The sequence below is a fragment of the Otolemur garnettii genome, unplaced genomic scaffold, assembly GCF_000181295.1.
Source record: "Otolemur garnettii isolate 467f Iridium unplaced genomic scaffold, OtoGar3 scaffold00042, whole genome shotgun sequence".
Taxonomy (NCBI): domain Eukaryota; kingdom Metazoa; phylum Chordata; class Mammalia; order Primates; family Galagidae; genus Otolemur; species Otolemur garnettii.
In genome coordinates this window covers 6,436,598-6,459,440 of record NW_003852437.1, presented here as the reverse complement: position 1 = coordinate 6,459,440, position 22,843 = coordinate 6,436,598, and the positions used below count along the sequence as shown (strand labels likewise).

Sequence of the window (22,843 nt, the reverse complement as noted above, 5' to 3'; positions counted from 1 at the left end):
TTTTTTTTTTTTTTGGCTTTGGGGGTTACATCAACATCCTCTGTAAGGACATTTAAATTGGAAGTATGGAATATTTTACATAAAATGCAGATATAGATTTCTTTAGGGTTATAAAGACATCGATTCAGGGGCGTGTTTATGGTTATTCTGGTAGTTATGCCAAGGAGATTTATGATGGAGCAGAAATTTCAGCAACCCCCAAGAAGGCAACAGCTGAAGTTTCCAGTGCATATTTCACATGGACTCCGGCCAGTAGATGGGAATATTATAATTCCAACTAAGCGCTCCCCTCTTTGTATGAACACACAAAGAGCCTCTGTGGCACACTCCCTCTAGGACTGGCACATCCTCTGCTGCCCAAGAACATTTATACGACGCTCCAGAGTCCTTGCCTTGGTAGAGAGGAGCTGCATTCACTCAATCATCATTTCTGACATTCTTGAAGAAAGCCCCTCGTTCAGTCCATCTCTCTCTGCGTCATAACCTCCCTTGGAGTCACAACAAAGCAAGCAAATGTTAGAATCAGTTAAAATGCTTTATCTTGACCCACATGAATGGCAAAGAAGAAAAAAATTGAATTCAGATGATTCTTGGCCAAAATGTAATCTCAGCATTTAAAAATATTCAAAAATCATCCTATGGTAGAAATATTCTCAAAATTGTGCACTCAAATGAGTATAACAGCTTAACCATATGTTTGAACCATCTAGACTGTTTCCTTAATAGATTTTTACCCTAAATTGACTCCCTTTTTTACTTAAACATCTGAATTAATATGAGGAAATCAATTTAACTGTTGTAAAATGAAACCAGTACTACTTGTTATGAAATAGAAATGAAGAGTGAAAATAAATATCAAGTGTTTTTGACTTTTTCCCTATGTCCTGTTAGCTTCGCACATCTCAAAGCCCTGAAGCCTTCATCAGATTAAAGTCCTATTTAAAATAACAAAAATAATTTTGCACATCTGTTAGCTTCCCACCTCTCAAAGCCCTGAAGCCTTCATTACCTTTTTTTAAAAAGAAGAGTAAAGTATTAAGGGTAGACTATAATTACAATTTTTTTCCTTTGATGTGATCCAATTTGAAAGAATTGAAAGATAATTGACTTTTTCACTTTGCAAATAAATGCTGTTTTACGTCATGCCCTGTACTAAGATAATTCATAGCCTCTCAATGATTTCTTATTCTTTGGGAAACGAATACAGTAAATATTCTCAGGCTCAGGATCTGATACGTTAGAGAATCCTGTATTGTTTACTGTCAGGACGATAAGAACAGCTGTCAAGTCTGCTGTCTACCATATCCTGTCCCTTTTAACTCTGGTCTCTCAGAGTTTCACTCTGTTCATTAATAGTGTGACATGCCAATGTCGGGCAGTAAAGGGATTGAGATATTTGATCATCAGATATATTAGTATTTTCTTAGTATATCAATAAAGTTTTTTTTTCTGGATTGTGTGAAATAGGCCCGTTTTATGTGTAAAATTATTTTTGTTATTTTAAATAGGACTTTAATCTGTTTCTTCACATTACTCTAAACCCCTCACTTCAGTTCATCTATGGGTTTTTGGAAACTGCAGCTTTAAGTAAAATGGTGCATAAAAAGCTGATTTTAGCACAGGCTAATTGATATAAACAAAAATTAAGTCCCATGTCCTAGTCATAGAAACATCACCAACCTTCCAAATAAAGATCCCAAACATTCCTAATATTAAATTTAGAAATAAATGTGTACTATGCATACATTTTAGAAAGATTAACGAAAACAAGAGAATTATTTATCCAATTTTTTTTTTTTTTTTTTTTTTTTTTTGAGACAGAGGTTCAAGCTGTCACACTCGGCAGAGTGCCATGACATTACAGCTCACGGCAACCTTAAACTCTTGGGTTTAAGTGATTTTCTTGCTTCAGCCTCCCAAGTAGCTGGGACTACAGGTGCCTGCCACAATGCCCAGCTATTTTTTGGGTGTAGTGGTCATTGTTGTTTGGCAGGCCCAGGCTGGATTTGAACCCACCACCTCCGGAGTATGTGGGTGGTGCCCTAACCACTGAGCTACGGGTGCTGAGCCTATTTACCCAGTTTTTTGATGAATAAGTGATTGACGGTAATTGGTATGGGAGGGGGTTAAATTATGGAGTAAATGTTTGCAAACTGGAGACTATGAGGAGCCCTCCTCCCGCCACACCTTTCAAAATCAATCACAAACGTGGCGGCTGACTAAGCACTTTCCCACTGCATCTTTTATTCTGATGAATTTGTGTGATTGTCTTAGACTTGATGAATTTTAATTTGATGATAACTTGTATTCATTCATTTCTTCATTCTCCAACCCATTTATTCCACTCAAGGTCGAGGGTAGCCAGAGCCTGTCCTGCTGGATCAGGGTGCCAGGCAGGAGCCAGCCCCGGCTGGGACACCACCCATCGCAGGGTGCACTCACATACATCCTGGGATCTTTGGGATGTGGGAGGACACTGCAGGACTCAGAAAAAACACAGAGCTAGGGAGAACTTAGCAGTTCCCCACAGTCAGGGAACCCCAGCAGGAAATGGTCTTTTCTTTTTCTTATCAATATTGTAACGAAGAGACCTTGAATGGGCAGTGTTATTTGAGACCCTGCTATATATGCTAAGAAACTCTTTTTTTTTCCCTAAGGCAGAGACTCAACTTTGTTGCTCTCAGTAGAGTGCTGTGGCATCATAGCTCACAGCAACCTCAAACTCTTGGACTTAAGTGATTCTCTTGCCTCAGCCTCCCGAGTAGTTGGAACTACAGGCCCTCCACAAGGCCTGGCTAGTTTTAGACACGAGGTCTCTCTCTTGCTCAGGCTGGTCTCTAACTCATGAGCTCAGGCAATCCACCTGCCTTGGCCTGCCAGAGTGCTGGGATTACAGGCATGAGCCATGATGCCTGGCCTGAAAGTCTTATCTTTAAGCTATTAATATACTTCTGAAACGTATTTCATGGATAATCTAGGTATTCTCACAAATAATGAACCTTTGAATCTTTTTCATTATATTCTCTCAAAAAAGCTCTCAGACTGATTTTTATCTCCATCCGCATCATATTTTCTCTGTTTGAATTATCACTCTACTGCTACTCCATAGTAAATCTTTTTGAGGTTAGCACAAGCAACGAAAGCAAGAACTTAATAACTCCATTAGTCCTTATTGTTTGAAAAATCTAGCTTACAGTAGGTACAATAGGCACTGCTTCTAGCTTCCCGCATGTGTTTACCTGTTCCAATAGTAAGTTCCCTTGTAGAACATTTGTTTGGATCCAACAATCCCTCTAGCTGTGTAGACCAAATATCTTAAGGAAATTGTGTATGTGGGATGTGCAGGATTTCAGTCATTTTGTCAATGCCACCACAAATGCCTCCTGCCAGTTCTAATAAATAATCACAAATCTTAATTAACATTTGGTTTATATTTTAATGCCTATCCTTTCCAATATACATATTTTAAACCTTAATATCCCTGGGTTATAGAGTAAAGTAGTGGCATCATTTCTATATCCTTTAAGAAACTCTGAAAAGATTATTAAGACCTCAACTTTAAAAGAGGAAAGATGAACTTGAGTGAGACCTACGGAAAGGAATAGTGTTTTGATACCACGTCTACAACAGCGGGCAGTGGTTTCTGTTACCATGTGAAGTTCTGCCTGGCTGAAGGGTTATCTAAATGGAAAATGGATATAATCTTAAATAGTTATCTTTTCAAAAAGTATTTATCCTGGGTTCTCTAGTGTGGATGTCTTTATAAAGACAATGATACACTTTTTGAAATCTCTGGAACACATGAAGATTAGTGAATAGCTTTTTATATTAAGACACCGTCATCATTACATTTGTAGGAGAAGCTGACGTGTCTGCTATAGAAACGTGGGAATCTTACTTAAGTGTGTCTTCATGGAGCATTTCTTCAAGCCAATTGTTTTTCTGCAATCCAAAACGCTATCACCACTCTTTCAGCAGACTTTTGATCTTGTTTTGACATATTACTCTAGGACATTTCTCATGAGTGCTTTTTGACTACACTATTTAAACATTTTAAATAAGTATAACGAGTAGGCTCCATTGAGTAGTTTTTGACAAAGCTTACAAAATACCTCATTCTGAAGCTTCTAAAGAAAAACCACTTGAAAATTAGTCATGCCATGGTATCCTCACAAATAATGAAACTTTGAACCTTTTTCCTTATATTCCCTAGAAAAACATTCAGACTGATTTTGTTAAAATCTGTGACAAAAGACGCTTGGGTATTTGGGTCTTACCATACTTGTTTGCTGTAAGCAATGTCATTCTGGGGAGAGTATTCTCTGTAGGCTGTCTCTGCAACTGGGTATTCCATTTATAAGAAACTGACCGAAAAGGGGAGAAGGAAACTTTTAAAATTTGAAGAAAATGTCTTGATTTTTTGGATACCTCCGTAAAATTTCAGAAATGTGAGCGATTAAAACTACTGATTTTTAGTATCTTGGACTGTTTTCCTAAAATAGGGAATGAATACTACTCTTCCAGCAAAAGCATGCTTTAGGTCGCCATCTAGTGGTAGCTTCTCAGATACTCCACTAACGTTGGTATCAGAGGCTCCTCAGCCTTGGAGGGGTTACATTCCCAATAAACTCATCCTAGTAAGTCAAAAATGCATTTAAATATGCTCAGAACACTTACATTAGCCTACAAAGGACAAAATCATCGAACACAAAGCCTGTTTTTGACTATCTTATGCAATTATTAAATACTACATTGAAGGTGACAAACGGTTGTATGGTACTTGCAGTACAGTTTTTACTGAGTGCCTGTTGTTTTCACACCATCATAAAGTTGAACAAAATCCATGATTTTACATGGTGATGTCTACAGTGTAATTTTTTTTTTTAAATAAGAATTATATGTTTCCCTAAATCTTTTTCATTCAGGACAATTTTTAAAGGAATTTAAAATCAAGATCATTAAAATACCCCCAAAGTTTTAGAAGTTGAAATAACATAGGTTTGCAGAATTTAAACCCACCTGTACTTGGATTTGTGCCAGTTTTATATATTGCTTTATATGATACATCAAAGAAAGTAATTTTCATTATTTGGCATGAGACTCTGACTCCTATACTGGAAAGACATTCCTTTGCTAGTGGGACTGGAATTGGCATTTAGGAAGATTTGGGAGTTCCCAAAGGCATACTTTGGTATTTTTTTCTACTGTCTTCCCGGAATATTCATCAAATAGTTTCCTCAAAGTAGCTTTAATTATGCATTTCTATATCTCCTATGAACATTTTACTCAAAACTAACCATAAGCATAAAGAAAGATGACTGATAGTGAAAGAGATTCAAAAAATTTTCCCTCTTTTTGTAGCCTATCATATTTTAAGAGACTGTTGTTCTCTTTAACTACTCTGAGTAAAGTGCCCAATAGCACACTGCTAGAGAGATTTAGCAAACACTGGCTGATGGGTGTAATTTTCATTTTTGAAAAAATTTCAGATTGCCCCTCCTTCCCCCCCCACCCCCGAAATAGTCTCTTTCTTCCTACTTTAGTGTAAATGACTATATTTGAGAAATTTTGATGAAAACATCTGGGGGAATCCAACCTGATACTTGAAAAGTAAATGTTTTATTACAGGGTGGAAAGAGAGGGAAGAGAGAGAGGTCGAGGGCAGTACATGTGCCCTACACCTATTCTCCCTTTTCAAGGAAACCCCTGCACATCATCTCACTCAAGTTTTCTCTCGGGCCAACTCTTTGTCATTCTAAAATGCACAAAAAGCATCACTTCTTGTTACAGTAAGTTAACATGTACATAAAACAGTCCTCATTTTATGGACATAAAGGAATCTGTAGAACTAAAAATGATAAATATATGTAAGTGATAGTTAAGGAGCAATGAATTATTGTAAGGATAAACTAATTGATAGCTATTTAAGAGAAGTTGCAAAGGTCAATAAGCGTACTATCAAAATACCTCCAGTTTTCTGTGCCTCTGTAGGTGTATCTTTTGACTTGCGTTATAAATTATGTGATGATGAATAAAATGTGATGAAATTAAAATGCGTGTGATTGCAAATTTAAATTGTTTAATAATCCCATGACTGTCAAATATAAGTAAGGGACTAATCCTGTTTCCAATGGGCAGATGGCATTATCTATAGAATATCTGTCGTGATTCAAAACATCCTTCGTCACCCTGAGGTGAAAGTACAGAGCAAGGTGGCAGAATGGGTAAGTGAACTCGGAAAATGTCTTTTTTTGTTTTCTTTAAACTTTTAATTTCTGGAAATAGGGAAAATACTCTGGGTAACTGAATCCATGATCTTTCTGAAACACAGATAGTGTTCATCATAAACATAAAATGTATCTTAAGTGAGGTATTGTGCTTATGCATAGAATAAAATATTCATACCCTTGCATAAAAGATAAGAGACTAATAGGCTGCACTATGTCGGTGTCTTAAGAAAAGTACTACACAAATGAAAATAGCATTAGCTATAGTTTTACAAATAGATCTCTTATTTTTTTTTTGTTTGAATATTTGATCAAAACCAAAAAGTACAAAAAGGACATATCATGAAAGTCATCCACTCATCTCTGCTGCGCACCTGCCTGGGACCATCCCAGTTACCAACAGTGAGTTGGACATCACTGTTAGTTTTTCTTGAGTTTTTCTAGATTTCTTTGTGCACATAAAATAAAACCGTAGGTTCTTCTTTCCCTTTTACACTGAAAGAGGTACACTTTACACCCCGTGCCATTCTGTATTCATTTTTGCTGTTGTCAGATTTGCAACCTGAATTCACAGAGAACTCCTGCCCTTGTTTCCTTTTTATGCACAATGCATATGACATCGTGCGGCTTCCTAGTCATGTGCTGAGCGAATGTTGATGAACATTTAAATTATAATTTATTTAACCAGTCTTCTACCGGCCAAAACCAATATATAAGTAGTTTCTAATTTTAAAAAGTTAATATTTCATTCTCTTATCGTTCCTACAAATACAACCTATGGATTTTTCTATTTTCTTCTCAACAATAATCTCAAACATGTTATTTTCCAGAGCTTTCTATTTTTTTTCATTTCCTACCTACAGCATATTGCGAGACTGTACTTCTTCTTACATATAAAATACTATTATGGTTTAAATATTGGTTATTTTGCAAATAAAATCACTAGCCTATGCTCGTGATTTTCCTACTTTAGAAAAAAGTAAGAAAAATGGATGTTCTTATGTAGTAGGTGTCTGATAATGTGTTTGTGGTAACAACAGAAAGTTTAACCAGACATTGGGAAGTAGTGGTGATTATTTACACACTCACATTTGAAAAATAACCGATAGGAAACATTGTTATTTTTAAAGGCTGTGCCTATTAAAACAAGTTGACCATAGGAAACAATAGTGTGTAATTAACAACTCTGTTACAAAATTGAGGAGAGAAGTGAAATTCTCTGATGGAAATCAAAGAAAAAGGCTACTGCTGACTTTTTGCAACACTACATTAACATGAGTAATTCAAACACTAGGAGATGCATTTAACTTTTGTAGGCAAGTGAGCGAACTTTCCAGGAAGAGTAATATTCTTGCATCCCGTTTTCTTTCCAGTGTTCTTTTTGTTTTGGTTAAAGTCAGAATGATTGCAAGAGAGGAAATACGTTCATTTTTATTCTCACACAAGCCCCGGGTAATGATATTAATCCTGAAACTTAGCATTCCCTAGAAGGTTTGTGCTAGGCAGGGTATAATTTTACATTTTTGTTGATTTCATGGATGGTGTTCAACATAGCATAATTCTCATCGGAAGCAATACTTCACCGGACACTTTTTATTTAAGATGCAAGATATCAAAGCAGATACTTGATAATAGAGAAAACATAAGTGGTGTCCCTGATTCGTATTATTTACAATTAAAAATCATTGTAACACCTTTTTTGCCAGAATTTCCTAAAATTTACATTCAGTTTTAGAAATGCTTACAAGGAAGGCTAAATATATGTATGAAATAAGACCTAAAGAATTCCTCAGAGGTGATTTATGAGTAGGAAGACCTCATGTCAGTGAAGAAATCCTATTTTGCTCTGGTGTTGGACACGGCGGCAGGGAAGCTTCTTGTTGATATTGAAAGGAATCCACTGCCTGATTAAGGAGTACGGTGCTGAGAGCCACTGAACACAGTAATTAACATAGTTCCAGTAATGTCGAGCTTATTTTTTGTTTGTTTTTTTAAGCTTTGTATTGTCGACTCATAATTTTTCTTATTCCTAATACACTTGGAGATGTAAATTACTACCAAATATTTTAGCGCACCTCAGTGTTTGATAAATAAAGACTAGGGAGGTGTTTATTGTGATAATCTTTGTATTATAATATAGGCTAGAGAGGAGATAATAGTGTTTCCAAACAGACAGACTTGGATTCCAATCTGGGATCTGCCACTTCCTATTTGGGTGATTTTGGGGCAAACTATTTCCAGTCTGTGAAGCTCAGTTTCTATATATATAAGAAACAAAGGTATGGTGGGGGTAGGTTACTACCTATCTCATTGTTTGTGAGAATGAAAAGGAATAACATTTGTCAAGTTCTTGGCATACAACCATCTAGTGAATGTTACTTTTTACTCCTCTAACTTTCCAACAGTTTCCCAGGGGCTTACTCTAATAACAATTTATCTTTGTGGAAGGAAGAATCTTGATTCAGATTTAATAATAATAATAATAATAATAAAGTATTACCACATCTCAGCTTTTTCTGTTGTGTTTCTTAGCTCAATTCAACCTTCCAGAATTGGAACTACACTGTTTATGTGGTTAATATCAGGTAAGTAAGAGAATGAATGATCTGAGAAATTAAAGGTTGTGCCTAATTAATGCTGAGTGCGTACTCTTTCTATGATTGAACCCACACACAAATACCTATGCACACACACACCATATTGATAATCTTTCTAAAACAACTATATTTTATTACTTTGTACAAAAAGCCTTATTGCCACAGCAACGATTTTTAATATTTTTTGAGCATTCATTCCAGTCATTTTAAAAAAACTAGTCCCCAATATATATTTATGTTTTAAAAACACTGTGTATGTGTGTGAGGGTGGTGCAACTGAATCACTATAACAACATGTTAAAATGTGTCAAAAACTAAAACCGGATAGTACAAATAGAAGCTATTAGTTCCTTCTCTTACCCCACAGGGGTGGGGAACCTGTGGCTTCAGGGCCACATGTATCCTTGGGGATCCTTAAGCGAGGCCTTTTAACTGAGTCCAAATTTTACAGAACAACTATTATAATAAGGGGGTTTGTTCTGCGAAGTTTGGATTCAGTCAAGAGGCCACACGTGGGAATCTAGAGGGCCACACTTGGCCTTGAGGCCAAGGAGCACCCTTTGGGTTGCATGTACTTCAGTTTCGAGACCACTTTTCTACCAGATCTGACCTTGCACGTCTACATTCTGATTGCAACTTAGCTTCTTGAGATTATCTTTCCCTGTTTTTCTATTTAAATTCTCTACTACATCTTTAGCAATTGGTAGTGCCTAATATCCTCCTCTGTACCTTATTTTTATAGTTTCATACTAAACTAATTTTCTTAAGCATATTTTATGACTCTTAAACATATGTTCTGTAAAACTAAGATGTAATAACACAGACAAGTTCAGGAAGCACATTATTGAGCCAACTGGAGCAGGTTTCTTTGAGACTCTCTGGGGTTCTTTGTGCACTAGTATGCACTGTGGATCTTCAGGAAATATTGCCTTAGAATGTCCTGTTTGCCTCTTTATTTAGTGCTTCTAATTTTGCTGTTGATGGTGCTGGGGATGGGGTTTATTAACGAATACATGTATTGTTACAGTTTTCACCAGAGCACAGGAGAGGACAAGATTAAAGTTAAGAGAAGCCTTGCAAATGATCAAAGGTAATACTGACAAAGTTTCTCTTTCTCACTACTTTGACTTTTGGGTAGAGAATGAAAAGCATGAGATAGGAGAGAAAATTTTAATCACGCAGCACATTTGAATTATTTCTTTAGCCCTAAAGAACACTTTCTTCTTATTGTTAAAACAGACTGGATAGTAATGTACATCTGATGAAAGATAATTCAGAAGTAGAGAATTTAAAATGGATAGATTATTATTTTTAGTATCTCCAGCTTATTTATGGTAACCCATCTTCTCTTATTTGAAAGTGCAAAGAGACTTCCAAAGAAAATAGCTTTATTTTAGTAAAATGTGTATATATGATAACACCTAAGAATATAGAAAATAGATGCCAACATGTTTTTAACATTTAAAGCCATCAGCTTATTTTCTGAAGTCCCCATTTTAAAACTTTTATCATGGTCATGACTCACCCATACAGGTAATTTAATAGATATGTCCAGCATAGTTGATCAATTGGCATATGAAGATCAAATGTTCAGAGTGACATAAAATAAAAACCTAAATTCCTTTCTAAATGGAATAAATTCAGTTGTATTCAGATAGTATGTTGGATCTCCATCGAATTTTTTTAAAAAAAACTCTGTGGAAAAGCAAAAGTTCTCGTAAGTCTTGCTGGATTTCAACCGACGGAGTTTGAGGTTATGGATATACCACTCTGACGATGCAGTTGGCTTCTTTTCAGATGATATAGCCTTACTGTGAGAAAATAAGAGTAAAATTTCATGTGAGAGTCAACAAGAGAGCTTTCTTCTTATTTTTTTCTTTTGAAGTTCTATCAGACCATGTTATTTTTGTATATATATTCAGTAGACTGGATTGAGCCATCTGATGAGGAAAGGCGTTTTCATTTCTGATAGTGTTCCTTTTCCTTTCTGACCTGGAGACAAAAGAGATAATTCTCTTCCACCCCTTCTGCTAGATCGTATTGAGGTTTCAGTCACGTACAGCAACAATCTCAATCCTTTTGCTAGAAACTTCATCTAGCCATTGGGACAACCCTAGTTTGGGGGACCAGTCATGGTGGCCCCTCTTCTGCACTCTCTTTCTGGTTTATTTTCTGTGGTTCTTCTACTACCTGTTCATACCCAGACCAGCCATCATCAGTAGATGTCAACACCCCAGAAACTATGGCTTGAAAGATATTACAATTTGTGGAATCTCAGTTTCCTAGTCCTGTCATCCCAATGAGTAATGTCAGAGAAACTTACAGGAAGAATGAACCAAGGCAATGCGTGTGGGAAAAATCTACACATTTAGTTGTTTTATTTATTTATTTTGGGTCTGAACTCTTGGCATTTTAATATTCATTTTCACAGCCTTTCCTCCACGTTTTTTTTTCTATTCTCTCATCACTCTTACGCTCAGCAATGAATTTTTAGAGCCTCACATAGTTTTTTCTCAAAACCACAGTCTACTGGTTTTACCTATGTTCCTTTTTTTTCAGACTTTTCCTTTCGACTTGATTGTATCATGTAACGCAGACCATAGTTTCACGTAATGCTATCATTCTCTACCACCTAGACAGACAGGAAACCAAAGCCGCAGACTGATTTATTCAAATAAAGAGAGGCCGATGGTCACAGCAGATAGAACTTGGCTGTGTAGAACCATAAATGAGTTTCTGTTTTCAGGATGAGAGAGGAAGACAGCACAGATAAGACCTGAGAAAATACACGGCTATTCTCGAATGGCTTGAGTGTAGGGATTCAAGATCTCCCACAATACATTGTACGAATTGTGTTCTCAGTGTGCGAGAGGAGTAGAAGTTCACAGTGGTAACTCCGATGTTCTCAGTAACTGGAGTGGCAAAGCTTATCTTCAGATAATTAATCAAGGGATGCTTTTTCCTTAGGCCCTTTAAACAATTAAGCTATCACAGTTCACTGTTATGTTCACATCTATGTTTGCCTCATCCTAAAATATGCCTTATATATGAATGGTAAGCGGGAGATCACTGTAAAGATACCCAGCTCTTGGAGTTAATTGTGAGAACAGTTGAACATTTTGTCCCGGGAAGGAGCACACATATGTAGGAGGGGAGAAGTTGAGTGATTCTTCAATTTCTCGTAACCTTAAACAGCAAATATTTCACTTATTCCTTCTTATTTTTGTAGCACCAAAAGTATATTATTGCTCTATTTAATGTTTATATTCACAGAATTTCATGAATATTCCACCGCTTCTCTGATATGTCATGGATTTTTTTTTTTTTTTTTGAGACAGAGTCTCATTTTTTTATCTTCAGTAGAGTGCTGTGACGTGATAGCTCATAGCAACCTCAAATTCTTGGGCTCAAGCGACTCTCCCGCCTCAGCCTCCCAAGTAGCTGGGACTACAGGCACCCTCCACGACTCCCAGCTATATATATTTTTAGAGACAGGATCTCATCTGGCTCAGGCTGGTCTTGAACCCGTGAGCTCAGGCAATTTACCAGCCTTGGCCTCCCAGAGTGCTAGGATTACAGGCGTGAGACACCATGCCTGGCCCTTCATGGTTATTTTAAAAGTAATCCTGCCACTTTGACTTTGGCACGTGGACAGTACCAATCTTGATAATACAATGCCTTGTCTTATGTTGTTCAGTTCTGCTCAGAATAAGGAGAAGGTAAAAGTTATGTTGTAATATGAGCTTTCCTATTTAAGGGAAAACATTTCTCCTCTGCTTGACAAAAAATGTCATTTCATTTTATCTCAGAGTTTAAGTTTTGATTTCTGCTATTGACAATAACAGTGATTATTGTTAAGCAGAAAATTATGTTTCTTTAATTTGTGGAACCAAAAGTTTGTTGGGGCTTCTAGGATACATCTCTTTGCTTTCCATAGAGATAGTTTCTTTTAAAGGTCTTCAAGATCAGATATTTTAATAACTTTCTTCAGTAATAGGCTTGCTGTTCACAAAGTATATTTTCAGTACTTACTCTGTAACTTTTCATCATACAAAATACTCGGGAAGATGGAAAATCATTTGTCACTCTCCTGGAGAAATTTTGCCACATTTGTAAACAATAATGCTCTCAATCATTTCAAAATGTAAATGAATTGGAATTCTAAGTTTTCTTTACTTTATTTTTGGCCATGAAGGAATAATGTAGAATTAACCAGAAGTACAGCCCTTTCTTGTGCGTATCCTATAAAAATGTTAACATATAATATATTATGATTGGTATTAAAATATTTCTATCAATTGATAGGGTGATGTGATTGAATTATACGTGTAATATCCCACAGAACCTATTCCTATTTCAGTGCATTTGATAGCGTGCACAGCAACAGAGAACGTCTGTGAGCACTGTGGTGCGTGTCTTAAGTCTCAATATTCATGGGTGTCCCTCCATGTCCAAATGGTTTTCCCACCATATAATAACCAACTAATCAACAATTCCAGCAATAATTCTCTCTGAAATGTTTCCCCAGGATGGTGATTTTGGCCCTTCTAGTTTACAATGCTACCAACAATACTAACTTAGAAGGAAGAACCATCCAGCAGAAGCTCTTAAAAAATAACGAGTCCCTGGAGGAGGGTTTGTTCCTGTATACAGTGAATGTGAGGCAAATGGGTAAGTGGCTTTAATGTTTTTATAGCATGTATTTTATATGACTATGTATGTGGGTTTAATTGAAAAAACACATATTCTTCCTCTATGTGCTTTTTGATTATGTTAAAATATATTTTTCTATTGATGAAATTTATCCTAGTGGTGATCTTAGAATACGTGAAACAGCAAAAAAAAAAAAAAAAAAAAAGGAATCAGCTCAGCACCTTAGGAATGCAAGGGAATGAAGTAGGCAGATGAGAGTTGATACTTTATTTTATCAAAGATTTCAAATATTTGATACTTTATCAAAATATTTCAATATTTTGAAAATATTAAGAATACATGCATCTGAGCAAAATGCCAGAATAACCTTGACCCTGACCATCATTGGCTTCAAACTCAGGGATAAAGGGAGTATATATAGATATGTTTGTAGAGGACATATATGAACTCTAATGTGGTAGATAATATAGAAGGCACTTTCTTATTGAAAACATCTCCTTTTCTTATGTTTCCTCTCTGGGTTAACAATTCCACTGTCTTTGTAGCCGTACGCCAAGAAGGTGGGTGTTCTCTTAGAGCTAGAAGAAGGTCTTACTTGGATACCATTCACATCCTAATCTCCAGACACACATGGGGCACTACCTCCACTTCCCTAAATAGGCCATACTCCTTTCCATGTCTATAATATGTCTTGGCCTAAACTGCTCTTCTCTACTGCCACTGTCCACCAGATTATCACCTGTCTGTCTTTAAGGACAGGTCCAGAGTCACCTGTTCTAGGTAGCCTTTTCTGATGTCATCACATATAAATGGACATCACCACCTTTGAGCCTCCACTTCATAGTGTTGAGATACCTATAGCATTATACACATTAGAAGTCCCTAGTCTTTGGCTGGATGTATTTATGTTCTTACACATATTTTCTTTACATAGTAATTTCTATCTTAAATTCATGTTTTGGTTTTTCTTTTAATCCTTACTTCCCACATGCCCCCAGATCCCAGCACATTCTCTGGGACTTGAATACTTGTTGAGTAATTTCTTGAATGAATCTTGATGGGAATATTTGAGAAAGACAAATGTTCAAAAATATGGACAACAGAAACTAATTGTAGTGATGTTGTTGCACGACTGTGAATCGGTACACGAGTAGAGATCAAAAGAAAAGAAAATATTGACACTTTATGATCGGGAGATTGAAGTAGAGGAAGCCAATATTCCCGAGCCAGGAAGAAGGTGATTATGACGAAAGTCAGAATCACAGGGTAGTAAAGAACCAGGCAGTCTCCATTGTGCCGATGTACGTGATTACAGAGAACTCACAGAGATGGAGGAATGCAAGTAACAATAATGATGATAATAAACTGTTTCTAAGCCTCTGCGGGAAAATATTTGCTACCTAACAAACAGTGCTTTGGGGAGCAGGGAAAGCACGGCCTGTTACCCTTTTCCATATAGAAGTCTCCGCAAAGAAGGAGCTTGCCAAATGGTAGTTTATATTTGACTGTGAGCCCTGCAAGGACCAGCTACCCTTTGTCCTCAGAGGATGGAAGATCCTAGGACAACTCTCTCTGCATTCCTCTGGACATTTAGTTTATGCCACTTAAACTCTATATTTTATTGTTTTCCTGCAAATGGGTCTATGGAGAAATGTTTCTACTTTCTGTCAATTTAGAAATAAAAGGCCCAAACTGGACCATTTTAAAGCTTAGACTTTAAATGGGCAAGTTGTATGGATTTCCAAGTTTTGACCATAATATCGGTTCCTGGCAGTCCAGTATCACTAGCTGTTGTTCAGTCAACTTATTGTTGCTTATGGGTTGCTATTACTCTGATTTTTTTAAAATTGTGAAATCTGAATCGTTTATGTTGTGACACTTTCCTAGAGAGTTTCAACGAAAACGTGGGATATTTTAGGGATAAAGAAGGGAGGATAAGGCATGGAATTTGCTCACAAGTGCCTTCCTGCCGTTTCCCTTGAAGCTTCCAGGCAGAGGGTAATCCCAGAGCAGCCAGAGTATTTCTATAAAATACGCTGACAACTCAGTGATGACAGGATTGGTGTGCTATTTTCTAGGCTTTCCCCCTTTTAAAAAAGATCAAATTTTGAATTTTTCAGGATGATTTTTATTTTCCATAGTGTTTAATTTTCAAATGAAATGTATTTTCCTCATGTTATCTGCAAATGATTTGCATTAGGATGATAATGTATGTTTCCTGTTTATCCTCACAGAATGTTTTTTACTTAATGGTTTTGAAAGATGCACTTCTCTTCATCTCTGAAATGTGTTCAATGCTTGTTTTTCCTAATTTCTCATTTTTTTTTAACATGTTGTGAACATAAAACACTCGTATTTTAGTATTACATAAAATAAATGCCTAATGAGCAGGATTGCCCTTTTGCTTTCATCTGCAACTTTAACTTCAAAGAATGAATGAATATTTGGTTGGTTCTCATTTTCAAGTAAGTACCTGTCCTGCTGAGGAGGAACCCAAAGGCTATTTCTGGCCAAACATCGTACCTTCAGAATACACCATGAACTGTCCAAAGAGGCCTGGCTATTTTGCTACACGGACATGGTAATGCTTTCATTGGCTCTTGCCAGCAAAACTCTCCATTGCTTACCTTCTCAGGGTTACATTTGCTGCATAGCAGTTCTCTTGCATGTGTACTGGGTGGAAAGAAGGACAGGAACCTGTGTGTCTGTGTGCCTAATCATACTCTCCTGGGAAATAAAGTAGATAAGTTATCCAGAAAGACGCTGTTTCCCTCCCAGCCATCTGCTAATCGAGTCCTCCCCAAACAAAGATTGAAGAATTTTGAAACCAAAGGGTGGCAACAGAGCCCAGCACCTTGTGCATGGATGAACCTGGCCCCCTGAAAGCTTTGCAACATGCACTGGAAAATCCAAAACTTTTAAACTATTTTGAGTGATTATTGTGATGATGGGACAGGAGGCAGAGAGCAAATAAAGAGGAGATGCAGGCTGGGTGAGATCTGCTGAGGGAAATTGTCAGGATATAGATTTTCCTAAATGTTGACCAGAATCCTAAGAGACAAGACTATGGCAGGGATTCGCAGAATAGCCGGTCCAATTCAGTGCCTCCTCCTCCTTCCCAGTCCCAATTAGAGTTTTTTGGAGGGAATTCAGAAATGCAAACTATGTAAGTTTGAGTATCTATTGCTGTGTTTGACACTTGGTAGGAAGGAAAGAAGGAAGCTTGGAAGATGTATGGACTTGAGTCTGAACTGTGACTCCACCCAGTATTTTAGTATTACATAAAATAAATGTAATGTGACATTACATTACATGTAATGGTGTGTGACCTTGGAATATTCTTTGACTTAAATCCATTTCCTTATCTATCAAATGTGGATTATAATCTCCTTTACAGGTTCATATGAAAGAAAAATCAGATTTTACCTATAAAATTCTTAAAGCACTGCTGTCCATGATGTATGCACTGATTTTTTCCCAGTAAGAATTTTTTGTATGAGATTTATTTCAAATTATTATAGTTTTACTTACAAAATAAATTTAGATATCAAGGCAAATTATAAAACTTATCAATATATTTTGTCAGTTCTGATGCCATTTACACCATAGTTACAAGATCTTTTTTGTTTCATAGTTATTCCAATGCAGCCAACTCATCAGCCTACTGGGGGCCCCCTGATACCTCTGACTGTTTACGTAAGTGAACAATTTTTCTTCAGTTCTCAGGGATAAAACGAAATGGCTCCCTGCTTCATCATTTTCATTGTCTTCCCCTGTTCTTCTGCTGTGTAGTGCTACTTCAGTATTAACAGTCAGGCAAATGATTGTTTCATTAAGATAGAAAATACATTTCTTTCCTCATCCTAACTTTCTGTTCTATTCATTCTGAAAGAGACTGGAAATAGTAAGGAAATTCCAGAGAAGACTTTAATACATAAATTGATACTGGTATCAGTGCTGTAATTTCATTTTGTTTTAAAATTGCAAATAGATACTTATTCGGTGATTCTTGGGGCATTTTTCTTAGAACCATGGATAGTCATTGGGCCCTCCAAGTTATTTGTATCTCACTTAAGAGGGAAGTTAGTCTCTGTGTATAAAGAAAAGGAGTACTTCAGTACTAATAAGAAGCCAGCAGATGATCTAATGCACATCCACGTGGGAGAGGAACTGAACTCAGTTCATGTTGGGGGTGTGGGGGATGAAGGAGGGGATTGGGGTCCTCCACTGGGTGGACACCATGTAAGGGTATGTGGTGCACCACTAAGGTGCAGGACAGACCTACAGGAGGGACTCTAGCTAACAAATGCAAACATCATAACCCAGTTGTTTGTACCCTCACATTAACTTGGGGAAAAAAAAAAGAAATGGAATACTATTCAGTCATGAAAAGGATGAATTAATGCCTTTTGCAACAATTTGGATGGAACTGGAGACCATTACCCTAAGTGAAGTATCTAAAGAATGGATAAACACCACATGTACTTGCCATTAAAGTAGAACTAACTAATGGGCACACATGTGCACAGAGGGAAGTAAAACTCAGTAGAAATCAAGCAGGGTGGAGGGCAGAGGAGAGGATGGGCCAATACCTACCGAACAGGTTATGATGAGCACTGTTTGGGTGATGGGCACATTTAGAGCAGTTGTTACAAAAGGAATCTATGTAACCAATGTAATGTAATCTATGTACCTCTTTAATATTTTGAAAAAAAGAAAAGAAATATAGTAGAACCTTCATAGTTGACCACCTCCCTGCATCGACCATCTCCTTAAGTTGACCTAATTTTCCATGTGGACATTGACCACACGCACGTAGTGGCACAGGAGGCCTCGTTCCTTATGTTGACCACCTCTGTGTTGTGGCTGGTTTGTTACGGTCCCACGGTTGGTCAACTTAGGTTCTACTGTGTTATTTTCCTGGGAAGATAGTGAAAGGGAGTACAGATAAGAACCCTACTTTCCTGCTTCAACTTTAAAGCAAAATATTACATTGTACTTTAAATCCTTAGAGTGTACAAAATATGCAGGTAAAATGTTGTGTTCTGTCTTCTACCCTTTTTTTTGTAAACAGCTCCAAATGAAGTTGCCAATGAGATTTTAAATACGACTGATGGGCAGAACTTGACCTCAGCTGATATTACCAACATCGTGGAAAAGGTCAAAAGAATTGTGAATAACGAAGACAACATCGATATAACGCTTGGCTCAACTCTAATGAATATATTTTCTAATATTTTAAGCAGTTCAGATAGTAACTTGCTTGAGAGTTCCTCTGAGTAAGTCTTTTTCTTTTTTTGAAGAGTAATAGCTGTTGGATAGATATGATGTTATGTGATTTCTCACCTGTTGGAATACTTCGTGCCTAGACTTTATGATTCAGATTTCTAAAAGATACCTTGATAGTTCGCAAGGTCATTCATAGCATGAAGTTAAAACTTCTTTATTTTATTGTTTGAGAAATACAGTTTGAAAAAAATGATCATAGTTGTTATGTGGCAAAAAAAATATGTGTGTATCTATACATATACAGGCTGTCCATAAAGTTCATGTGCAAATTTAAAATAGTTTACTATAAACTATATATGTAGCATAATCAGTATTTCATCTTTTAAAAAAATTCAATGTGTATATAGTTATTTCAGTTAGTATATTATATTGAGGTGTTTAACATTTTTTTATTCCTTCCCTTCAACCACATTTTTTGATGAAAGTTTCATACTTGTTAAAATCTATTCTTTACCATACTTTTTCTAAAAATTAGTAAATATTTTTAAAGTGTCTTACAGTTCATAAAACACCACATTATTTCTTTTGATTCTCAGTAAGTTATAAGGTAGGGAGGGTATTTTTCATGGAAGGAAATAAAGGCAAAGATGAATGAGAACTAATATTCGTTTTTCATTTTTTTAGAGACAGGGTCTTTATTGCCCAGGCTGAAGTGCAGTGGCTTACTGTGACCTCCATCTCCTGGGCTCAAGTGATCCTCCTACTTCAGCCTCCCAAGTAGCTGGGACTATAGTCGTGTATCAGCATGCATGGCTAATTTTTTAAAATTAATTTTTAATTTTTTTTTAAATTTTTTGTAGTGATGAGGTCTTGCTATGTTGCCAGTTTTGAACTCTTAGCCTCAAGCAATTCTCCCACCTCAGCCTCCCAAAGTGCTGGGATTATAGGTGTAAGCCACCATCCCAAGCCAAAAAAACAATACCTTTTAAGAAAAACTTAGCTTTTGATTTTCCTTAAGGCAGATTTTTCTCTTGGGGTTGCATTCATCACTTTGATTCTATGTTTTAACTGATAGTATTGTGTTTTGGAGTAATTTTCTGGGTATTCATGTTGAGAACAGAAAATTAAAATACAGTTTTATGTGGTTTGTATTTTACCGTGCAGGAAACCACATATGTTCATGTACCTTTGTATAACTTAACAGTGGTATCGTTATCATTTCTTTAGAGCTTTAAAAACAATCGATGAATTGGCCTTCAAGATAGACCTCAACAGCACACAACACGTGAATATTACAACTCAGAATCTGGCTCTTGGAGTATCATCCCTGTCTCCTGGAACAAATGGAATTTCAAATTTTAGCATTGGTCTTCCAAGCAATAATGAATCTTATTTTCAGGTAATGAGTCAGAATTTCTTTAATTTTAATTGACTAACTAAAGCGTACAAAACTTGCTGATCACTTAGCAATGGCAACTTCAAAGAAATCCTGGTCTACGAGGTGCTGTTCAAGTCTGAACCTTGGTTCAGTTTAACAATAGCAGTAGCCACAAGGTCTTGCAGAAGAACCCGGAGGTGTATTTTCATAATCTGGATGCCAGAGCGCCTAGCTAAGCTTCTGCAAGAGGTGGTGCTGTAGCTAGGTCTGAAGAGGTGGTGCTGTAGCTAGGTCTGAAGAGGTGGTGCTGTAGCTAGGTCTGAAAGCATGAGTAGGGCCACTATCATACGAATAAGGGTGAGTGTCTGTTCAATCGCAAGGAAGCTTTCCCAAAGGTAAAGAAAAGCAGGATTCTCTTTGCTAGTGGTTCTCAACTGAATATTAGAGTCTTCCGGAGGACTTGTTAAGGTAGTTTACTAGGCCTTATCCCTAGAGTTTCTAATTTAATAGGTCCTGGGTAGGCCCTCCAAATTTGCACTTTTACCAAGTTCCCAGGTGTTGCTAATGCTGGTGGTTTGCAGGTCATGCTTGGAGAATAAATAAGGCGAAGTCTGGGAATGCAGAGGACAGCAAGTGTGGACAAGGAGGCTGGGGCAAGTGTAAGGCTTCCTTGACATGTTAAAGGGACACCTCAGTCAGTAATTTTCAAGTTCCTACTATGTGCCAGTTTTAGCCACCAGGGCAAACAAAATGAATGAAGTGTCATTCTTGACCTGGTGGAGTGTATGTGTGGAGCATAATAGCTGCAGAGATAGATCAAACTGAAAATATAAAAAGTCTATAATCAGAATACAGAAAAGACCTTTTTTCTACTGTAGACTAGGGCCTCTTTTGAGTAATTCTGTTTTATAATTCTAAGTAGAAACTTGATCAAACTCCATCTCATCCCAAGACCATTAGGAAGAAAGCACCCTTTGGCCTGAGCTATGGTTTCAGGAAAAATGGTGTCCGAGAGCATTCGTGAAACTTCAGTTGTTATTTCTTTGTAGAGGTAACTCAGTCTCTGCAGTCAGCAAATTAATTAGTGTCTCTCTCTGTTTTTCTCTGGAAGTTATCTTTCATTAAGTGTCTTGAGAAAATCTCAAAATCTGATCATACTAAATGTAATTCTTGCATTTGAAAGTGTTGACTCATTTATAGATTTCTCAGCCTTGGTTAAAAGCAATGCGTTTTCTCCTCTTTCACAGAAACACAACCTAAATGAGATCATGGGTCTGTTTGTAGGGGGTTTATCCGGGAGTTGAATGACTGCTGTACAGACACAGGGAAGCCTCAGTCTTAGCTAACGTGATGCTTGGCAGTGCTCTCTCGTCTTACTCAGCATATGGATTAAGTTGTCATTACCAAGTAGTTGTGATTACTCAACCAATACATCTCTCTGTGTGTGTGTGACAGATGGATTTTGAGAACAGACAAATGGATCCACTGGCTTCTGTAATTTTGCCTCCAAACCTACTTGAGAATTTAAGTCCAGAAAATTCTGTATTAGTTAGAAGAGCGCAGTTTACCTTCTTCAACAAAACTGGACTTTTCCAGGTAAGTACTCATGGAATTAATGTTCACTGCAAGTGAAGTTCGTTTGCTCAAAGCTAAAAATAAAAGTTTAGATTCTTTTGATATATATTGGGAGCTTTCGAAAAACGAATCTGCTATATTTTTAGGAACAAAAATTTCTAATAGCATTGTATATTTTATTTCTGATCATAATATGCTTATTAAAAGATGTATTGATTATAATTTTTAAAATAAATTAGGCTATGACGTGCATCATACACTTAGAAATTGAATTAGCAAAGAAGTTATGATTTATTATTCCTTTTGCTAAATATTTTATGTTCCCTAGTCACTTAGACCATTAAAGAAATTGTACACCCAAGGAAAAGATTATTTTTTTTTAATGTAGCAGGGAGCTCTGTTTACATAGTGAGCAGCATTCTTGGCTTTAATCAGTTTTCCCATTAGTATTTCAAGTGACCTTTGGCCCCCACACATCCGCAGAGTCAGATGGCATTGTGCTGAGCACATATTATCATTTTTATTGGCATCGTTTCTAGATACTAAAGGGTCCACTGCCAGCAAACACTGGTGACCTCTAGATGCCTTTGTAAATACAATCTGGAGAAGTTTTGCTGAGCCATTTTTTAAAAAATAAAAGTTATCTGTTAAATTCAAGATACCCGCGTCTATCAAACAATGTGGCCTACATAACAGAAAGCAGCAAGTCTTAGGCCAAACAGAACTGTTTCTAATAGAAACAATCGTGTACAGAAGAACGGCCAAGTAGCTTATACAGAAGGGAAGGGAACACCGTGGAATCTTCAATAGCAATGAACTCCAGAATTTAAAAATGTTGTTAACGAATGTTTTAGGAGTAAGCTATATAAAAATATTATCATTTATATATCTTACATAAAAACATATAATGTATCAGATTTTCCAGCTATGAACACATACCACTGCTCTTGTTAAAATGATTGAAATTGAAGGCTTATGACAATGTCACCTTCAAAAATAATATGAAAAATGCAAAGGTGCCATAAAATGTGAACTTGGGAAGAGCTTGAGAACACTCCCAGAGGTGTAAGAGTCTGTTATTGTTTTACTTTTACTCTTTTCCACATCCTTGTGTCCTCCTCCTTCAAGATCTGCCAATCAAAGTTGATAGTAGGAAACACGTGTTTGGTGTTAAATTTATAGGA

General features: G+C 36.7%; 1 protein-coding gene across 5 annotated transcripts in view; it reads left to right on the top strand.

The window, feature by feature from the left end:
- Positions 1-22,843, top strand: part of ADGRG6 (adhesion G protein-coupled receptor G6) — a 134,641-nt gene that overhangs the window by 79,749 nt on the left and 32,049 nt on the right. For all 5 annotated transcript variants that reach the window (XM_023513507.1, XM_023513511.1, XM_023513508.1 and 2 more), the window contains 9 exons: positions 6,139-6,224; positions 8,760-8,812; positions 9,852-9,914; positions 13,353-13,495; positions 15,944-16,058; positions 17,112-17,173; positions 18,552-18,756; positions 19,934-20,105; positions 21,540-21,680. In XM_023513507.1, the coding sequence (XP_023369275.1) occupies positions 6,139-6,224; positions 8,760-8,812; positions 9,852-9,914; positions 13,353-13,495; positions 15,944-16,058; positions 17,112-17,173; positions 18,552-18,756; positions 19,934-20,105; positions 21,540-21,680 (1,040 nt within the window). The remainder of the gene's footprint in view (positions 1-6,138; positions 6,225-8,759; positions 8,813-9,851; positions 9,915-13,352; positions 13,496-15,943; positions 16,059-17,111; positions 17,174-18,551; positions 18,757-19,933; positions 20,106-21,539; positions 21,681-22,843) is intronic.